An 8,835-nucleotide genomic window follows, 5' to 3' on the forward strand; every position below is an offset into this window, starting at 1 on the left:
TGCTTACTGCCCCCCCACAGTAAGGAACGAGGAAAACTATGAGCAGATTATTGGGAATGCGGCAAATAATTAATGTGATTTTCAGTAAAAGAAGAAGAAACTGCAGTCACGTGGAGCTGACATGCTGCTTTCTAACGCCTCATTAGCTACAACAGCTACAGCAGCTACAGCTACAGCAGCTACAGCAGCTACAGCAGCTACAACAGCTACAGCTACAACAGCTACAGCAGCTACAGCAGCTACAGCAGCTACAACAGCTACAGCTACAGCTACAACAGCTACAGCAGCTACAGCAGCTACAACAGCTACAGCAACAACAACTACAACAGCTACAACAGCTACAACAACAACAGCTACAACAGCTACAGCAGCTACAACAGCTACAGCAGCTACAACAGCTACAGCAGCTACAAAAGCTACAGCTACAGCAGCTACAACAGCTACAGCAGCTACAGCAGCTACAGCAGCTACAACAGCTACAGCTACAGCTACAACAGCTACAACAACAACAGCTACAACAGCTACAACAACAACAGCTACAACAGCTACAGCCACAACAGCTACAGCTACAACAGCTACAGCAGCTACAGCTACAGCAGCTACAGCAGCTACAGCAGCTACAGCAGCTACAGCAGCTACAGCAGCTACAGCAGCTACAGCAGCTACAGCAGCTACAACAGCTAAAACAGCTACAGCAGCTACAACAGCTACAGCTGCTACAGCTACAACAGCTACAACAACAACAGCTACAACAGCTACAACAACAACAGCTACAACAGCTACAGCAGCTACAGCTACAACAGCTACAACAACAACAGCTACAACAGCTACAACAACAACAGCTACAACAGCTACAGCTGCTACAGCTACAACAGCTACAACTACAGGCAACAGTGTGTGTGTGTGTGTGTGTGTGAGACACACTCATCTAATTAAAATGTGATGCATGGCCACGTCTACACGGTTGATGCTCAGAGTGTAACCTCCATCAAACGTGCACCGACGCCACATGCACTCAACACATAAACAGTCGTAAATATTTCAGGCTGGAGCAAGGTGTCGTTTCTCCAGCGGTTTCCATAGCAACGCTACAGGCAAGTGTAACTGTGTGTACGCTCTGTGAACGAGGAGAAGGAGGAGGTATATTATGGTTTATCTGATCTGAACTCTAACCCTAACCCTTCTCCTCAGGTTGGCTCGACTCCTTTTCCTCTGAACCTCTGAATAAAACAAACACACACTTGAAGAACAGTTGTAACGTATCTGAGTGGACGTTTTTACCGTTGGACACTGTAGTGTGTTCTACTCTCCATATACTGTAGCTGGATCTACTGGAGGGTTCTATCTCAACACCTCCAGGGAATCTGGTGACCTACATCCCAGACGGAAGGAAACAGGAAGTAAAAAAAAAAACCCTGGGATTTGAAAAGAGTTGTGTCTGTGTTGAAGCAGGTTTCACACCAACACTAATCATTAAATATATAACCTGCTTTTAATTAACTGTGGTGAGTTATATCACATGGTTACTGTGAACTAGCATTAAAGAACTACTGGCTGAGTGGCTGTGGTGAAAAAAACACACACACACACACACACACACACACACAGTGAAGGAGGGAGGAGAGAATCATCTCAACATTCATTTTCAGCCCCTCTCTCTCTCTCTCTCTCTCTCTCTCTCTCCATTAATCTGCCCCTCTGCCCCTCACTGTCATGTCTCTTAATATCCTGTAGGCTTCGCTCTGGAAGCTTCCATCCTGGAAAAGTAGAGACAGTTCAATAACCTCGGGGGGGGGGGGGGGGGGGGGGGGGGTGGTGGTGAAGGATGGTTGTGTAAGGACTGATTCACACACATGGTGGAATAAAAAAATGAATTTATAATTAAAGTCGTTTATGTTTTTTTGTTTTTTTTATATTGTGACCTCCATGATGATAATGTGACATGACGTACATGTGTTGCTCATTATATTGTACTGAACTTCATTACATCAGACATTAAAGACGTGTCTAAAGGAAGAGCACGGCTGGTTCTCCATCTGTGGAACTTCAGCTCCGCCGGAAAAAAAAAAAAAACTGATGAAAACAAAACAGGCAAATTAGTGCCGAGGATCTGAAGCTCATTTTCTAGAATTTGTTTTTGTTTATCAGAGCATGGCCTAATAGAGAAGGAACACATGGAGCACGACAATGGTGTCTAAACACGGGGGGGGGGCGGGGGGGGGGACGTCCCAGCCAATTAGAGGCGACTTTGAGGAGGACACTAAGAAAAACAATAGCTCAACATGGAGTGAGGTTGAAGTGTTTGTGTTGAAGTCAAGGTTTAAAAACACTGAGACGACTCTACGTCTGAGTCCACACTGTCTAAGTCAGAGAGGAGCAGAACAAACAGTTCCAAGCACTCTGTCAAGATCAGGAAAACTGATATCCAGAAAGTGAAATCTAGCAGAGGAACTGACCAGCGTCAGACCAAACCAATAAACAGAACCGAGACGGCGGGCGATCAACACATCCACTGAGGAGTTACGCTGCAGCCTGGGAGCTGAAGTGTAATTTGGTTTTATTGCTTCTTTCCTGTTGATCAATTGATCAATAAAAGAATCGGTTTGACTCATCACTCCCTGCTGTGTTGTACTTTCACACCCACACCCTGTCAGGCTACTGACCTTCCATTGCATACTTCATGTCCTGGGCGAAGAGGGTCCACATGATCTCAGCACTGATCTTGCCCACGCTGACCTCCTGTGGAAACCTGGTGGAATTGAAAGATATTCTAATCAGGCACATTTCTGTAGAAACCACGTCGGTGACCGAGTGTGGAACCGTTACAGATGTGCCAGGAGACAGGGTTGGAGAATCTCATAATCTAATAATCCACAGACCGTCCCCGTGGACACAGACCTACGGCGTGCACAGAGCTCAGAAGATGAGAAAGAGCAGAGGAAATCACGCTGGGACGGGAGCCAGAAGGTGGCGACCGATTTGAAAAGTAATCTGCAACTTTGAATGCTTATGGATTTTCAGTCAGAGCCTAAGTGTGAAACGCCAGGGGTTTAATTATCTGAACCTGGAGACAATGACGGGAGGAGGGACAGTTATAGATGAGACGTCCCTGGTCACAGAAACTTACTTCACTGTTCAGGCAGTAATGTATTCAGCCAGAACAACTGGACAGAAACCAGTGGAACCAGTGGAACCAGTGGAACCAGTGGAACGTGTGGTGAATCCAACTGTCCTCCAGTTTAAAGGTTTTACTGCTGAGGCCAATGTTAAAAAAAGTCCAGGAAAAAAGTTAAACTTAACATTTAGCGTGTGTGTGTTAGACGTGTTACGAGTTACACACTTTTACTATTTACAGCCGTTGATTGTCATTGATCACAGTTAGTCAGTGTTAATCCAGAATACGACATTGTCTCTGTTTGTTACTGAGATGGGAAGGTTCTCAACACGTCACTCTGCTACTTTGATTTTCTGAACCTGATTTTTACGTTTACAACCTTCAGCAACAGGAGATTCAAAGGTTCTGACAGAATTGTTGAGCTCTTTTTGGTGCAGTAAAGAAGTACGTACTGGTTTACGACTGGGGTGTAAGCCGTTCTGTCCTCATCGATTACAGACACCATGAGAGTGATGAGTTTTGGCCAGAAGTCCAGATTCTTTATTGACGGCCCCTGCTCCTCACGGGGGAGGTCCTGTTTCCGACTCTGTGGACGAGAAGATGAAGACGTTTGAATGAGGAGATTTAAGTCTTAGACTAGAAAGAACATTTATTTCTAAATCAAACAGCAAGAACCACTGCGACCAAAGTTCTAAAATCAAAAGCACTTTTTAATGTGAACCTAAAGAGTTGATGTTGAATCACTGTCGATGCCTCAGGATCACAGCTGTTCAGCCCAATAAGAAGCAGGTTCTACAGTGAGAACAGAACCGAACAGACAACAGAATAAAGCGGTTCTTTCTGACGGCTCAGGATCATGCAGATGTTATGATATAACAATCACACCCTGGTGTCTGAGGCAGAGGAGCAGCAGAGATAATCCACCTGCTGGTCTGTGGGGGCTGCAGGACAGATTTTTATACCTGCTGACTCTCATGTTGGACACGGACCTGGGAAATATTTGTTATTTCTGCCCAATATCCATGGATTCACCATTAACACGGTGCTGCTGCTGAGGTCTGTTTTGTATCATCATCTAATAAACATGTTACTGTCGTTATCGTACGTCCTGCAGCGAAGAAGGAACGCAATTTAATCTCAGAGGGAAAAAAAATCCCAGTGATTCTTAGAGCGTCTGTGACGGCTGATCACATCCACACACGGTCGACTGAGTTCATCACTTTCATCACGGAGCTCAGATCTGTCATTCTGTATCTACAATTTAGCGTCCTTCACATACATGTATGAATACATGTATGTGTGTGTGCTCCTCCATAAACCCTGACGTATTAAACACTGAAATTAATGCTTTAGTCGAGTTAATTCATTTGTGAAATTAATCCAATTAATCTCATTATAATGCATGTAGAGAATGACGCCCCCTGTTGGTCCAATGATTCCAACATCTGTCCACCTGTCGCTGCTCTAATACACTGTCAATACACATGCATGGATTGGACTCGAAGATTCACTGAAGCAACAGGAAGAAAACATTTTAGTCTGACTTCCTCATATTTTACTTTTCTTTAGGAATAACTTCATCATTTGTTTAGTGACAAATAAAGGCAGGTGTGAAACACACACACACACACACACACCGCCTGCTGCCATCGTCTTTCTGTTCCAACACATTACAGAAAAAAACAACATTTTTTTTACCTTATTTAGGAATAATGATTATCATGAGTAACTGCAGTCAGAATTAATCCAGATTAATCCACAGCTCCACAGGGAATAATCCACTATCTGTTTAATACACTATAATATTTCTCATTTACATTCTCAGTTTTGTTTGATCAATCACCCAGCAGGGGGGGCTAACTGAATGAGTTAGTTGGTTCTATTATTCCACCTGACACCTGAGGCCTACGAGCCGCTGCCTCGGTTCACAACATGTTTTTGCCTGCATTAAATCGGAGAATAAATCTCAGAGCTCCTCAAGGCCCCTGGAAAATGGAATTATTCAAACTGAATTTTTATGTCTGAAAACAGCCCTGCTACTGTAAAAGACGGATGAAAAGGTTAACCTTCAGAAAGTCTATCTTTGGTTCAGGGTTAAATATTCTCCACTGCTCAAAGAACAACAAAACATGGAGGTTTTATTGGAGAATGAAACTGGGAAATGAACGCCGGATTTTAGTAGAATAAAAATTAATAAGATTATCTATACATATATGTTTTCATGGAGGATGACCATGACGTTGATGGATCCTCCATGTGCTTCTCTGACTAATACAGCTTTAAAAGAGCTGTTATTTACATGTTATTAACCACTTTAACCCAGACGGTAGCGACAGAGTCTGTGCACGTTGACGTCGTCATGTTTCGTTGTTTCTTTTCCACTTGTTGTTTGATCTTAAACCTTTTTTATTCAACAGTTTTTTTTTCTTTTCCTCCACAGGGCGTGGGGTGATTCCATACGTGTCTCTCTCTCCTGATTGGTCAGCTGTCCAGGGTGTATACCCTGTCGTACCCTCGACCATGAAGGATTAGGTGTAAATGAATAAACTAGGTAATACTTAAGTTAAAATATTACTACAGTATTCCATTATTATACTTTTGCATATTTTGCATATATCGATGCATATTTCCGAACACGAGTGCATATTCAGTGGCCAGAGGCATGATGGGAGAGCTGTAGGTCAGCAACATCAATATTAACCAGTGGCTCAGCACGTGTTCGTCCTGTTCCACTGTGACATCGCTGAAGTTCACGCATGTATTAGTTGTGTCCAAACATTATCATCTTCTCAAAAACCTCATCTGAATATTGGACCTAAAGTAGACGCAGTAACTGATTAGATTTCTTTAACGGCCTGATACGTGTTGTTATTCATAAAAACTGACCTCTGATTTTACGGGTGCATATACTGCATATACTTAGAGTGAATACATAGTACCCTATAGTACACAGAGTACACAACACGAGTATTCGCTGAATATTCAGTGGTGGATTGTGATTCTCCTCAGGTTTGTCTTTATTGTTTGGCCCTCCTCCCTCCCCCCCCCCCCCTGTGGGAGAGTTCCACATTATCATACAAGTGGCTCCTGGTTTATTTCCCCATTGACACAAATACCGGCTGTGATTGAAGAATGTTCTCAAAGAATGTGATCAGAGTCCCAGGAGAACGAGCGGTGACTGGAGACCAAGTGAAATAAAGGCTATTTACACAAACTGCATTGTGCAAAATCACTTCACAAACAGAGGACACACCACTTGTGAGCTCACAGTTAGACGGACCATGTGGGTATTGTTGGCAAATATGAGCTTATGTAAGTGAGAGGGATACTTAACAAATCAATATGAAAGGCTTGTTCAGGGGAAGTGGGATTGGTTACCGACTCCTCTGTGGCTCCTCTCACAACCAGCACCAGAGATTGCTTCCTGTGCAGACCTGCTATAACCAATAAAACGTATCGTAACCTCCAGGCTCGACTTATGCATTAATGCATGTCAAATCTGAAGTTTTACATTTTTGATCTGCAACCACAGGGTGGAATAATCCTTTATGTTCTGCCTCATCTTTGCATTCGACGGCTTCATTCCTTTCCTCCCTGCTTTTTCTGCTAAGATTTACGGAGCTCTTATGTTATATTTCCTACCACACGCCCATCCCCCCCCCCGGCCCCCCTGTTGGGCAGCACTTCCTGTCCGCCCTGTCAGCTGTTCCCTCCACAGACCTCTGGAGAAGTGGGTTCTGAAACGTCAACGGTACCATAAGGTTTGGACCATCAGCTTTTCCTGATGTTTTTTTTTTTTTCCTCCATGGTACTGAAGGTGACGTTATGGTGCGGCTGTCTACAGTGGAGGAGCGGTGAACGACGACCACGGAGTCGTTAGAAACCCGGCTCCACTGTTCAGTCATTTCTCTCACAGCCTGAGGCTGGAAACACAGGAGGTTGTGCTAATTTAGAATTATAAACAAACAGGAAGCGCCACAGTAACAGGTCTGGAACATAACGAATGGAAATGAAGGACATTTGTCAGTCAGCTGGTCCTGTGGGGACAGGGTGTAACAGGCTGTAACAGGCTGTAACAGGTGTGTAACAGGCTGTAACAGGCGTGTAACAGGCTGTAACAGGCTGTAACAGTAGTCAGACGGCCTCCGTTAATGAGCAGGAAATCTTTTCTAAAGTGTGTTTTTCAGACTCTGAGAGAAGTCTCCAAAGACAAAAAGTCAAAAGTTTTATGTTAAAATGTTTAAAGACTGATATTATAATTTAAAAACATGGTTCACAACAAACCACAGTTTTTACAACCTGAAAATTTACAAATACTAAAATCAGAGAAAACTTCAGATTTAGTTTGTTTTATTGATGCAATGAAACTGGTTTGATGTGTTGGTGTTTCATTCTAATGTTATCTGTTGTTTGATAATCGGTGTTTTCTTATTATTATCATGTCTGATTCTTCAGAGTCCTGGTCTTTTCACCGTCAACCCTCGTTGTTAGAGAACGGTTCGTACCAAGTCCAAAACACGGGTTAATAAAACATCAGTCATGAAACGTAGTCCATCGATTTCCAGTCGCGCTGAGTTGAATGAATGTTTTCCTGGTCTGGTCAAACATCAATAACGAACACAATACAGCTGAAAGGAAGTGTGAGGTCAGATTTATGGGAGGTTGAAGGTGATACAGCAATAACCTGTGAGGAGGGGGGGCTGGGCGGGGGGGCGGGGGGTCAGGCCTGCTGGACCTTGATAAATGTTTAGAAGAAAAACACAAATGACTAAAAGCCCAGCGGCGACCAGCACAAAAAGAGCTGAATCAGACGGAGAGCTCGTTAGAACTGATCCAGGTTCTGTTGGATCTGGACCAGAGATTTACTCTGAGATTTACTGGTTAAATAGTGCTGAAGGATTACATTCTTAGATTTAAGAACACGACTGTGTGAACTGTGGTCTTTATTTAAATGATGTCATGTGACCTCCACACGTGACCAATAATCTTTGAATCAAACTCTCTACAGTTGAGCTGCAGCTGTCGACCCACGTCTGGAGTGAAGGAGTGAAGCCTGAGGTTAAAGCTGTGGTTCACCTACCTGGTCCAGGAGCTGGTTGTAGAGTTCATGACAGTTGTCAAAGATGTATTTGTAGGTTGAGTCCAGACAGGCTCTGACACAGTCCTTCACCACCATACTGGCCCTGGGAGGACTCTGGAGCTCTTGAACCTGCGCCCATCACAAACACATACAAACCTGTGTCAAATAAACCTGTGTTGATGGTATTGGACATTAAATTAAATGTGTACAAGTGCAGTATTATATTTCTGTCCAGCTGTATTCATATCTAAAGGAGTATTTTCAAACTGAACTGAACCACTGCTGCTTCACTGGACTCACGTTGAACACTTGATCATTTTAAATTTTAATTTTCTAAAATATGGTCTTGGTTTGTTTTTTTTTGCTTTGTGTGACTGTTTTTTTTTTCTCATCTTAATGACATCACGTGTCACCATCACATCACGTTATTATGAAAACGACCTACAAATGGAGACATGTATTATCTGACCCAGTGTTTGTCAACTGGACCGACCTGGACGTCCGCTCAGTTTCTGACCGACGGTCAGTGAACACATCACTGCAGCTCCTGTGTTAGAGTCCAGTCCAGACACAGAGAGAAAGCTCCGTAACCAAAAGTGACAGTTTTCATTCCTTAGCTCAGAGCTGCCATCTTAGTTAC

At 43.5% G+C, this 8,835-nt stretch overlaps 1 protein-coding gene across 6 annotated transcripts in view; it reads right to left on the reverse strand.

Moving 5' to 3' along the window:
• The window catches only part of unc13c (unc-13 homolog C (C. elegans)), a 100,176-nt gene that overhangs the window by 21,903 nt on the left and 69,438 nt on the right, over positions 1 to 8,835 (reverse strand). For all 6 annotated transcript variants that reach the window (XM_025055423.1, XM_025055425.1, XM_025055426.1 and 3 more), the window contains 3 exons: positions 8,196 to 8,324; positions 3,568 to 3,701; positions 2,664 to 2,749 (listed from right to left, as the gene is read on the reverse strand). In XM_025055423.1, coding sequence (XP_024911191.1) covers positions 2,664 to 2,749; positions 3,568 to 3,701; positions 8,196 to 8,324 — 349 coding nt within the window. The remainder of the gene's footprint in view (positions 1 to 2,663; positions 2,750 to 3,567; positions 3,702 to 8,195; positions 8,325 to 8,835) is intronic.

This window comes from Cynoglossus semilaevis, chromosome 5 (genome assembly GCF_000523025.1).
Source record: "Cynoglossus semilaevis isolate Cse_v1.0 chromosome 5, Cse_v1.0, whole genome shotgun sequence".
NCBI classification, from domain to species: Eukaryota; Metazoa; Chordata; class Actinopteri; order Pleuronectiformes; family Cynoglossidae; genus Cynoglossus; species Cynoglossus semilaevis.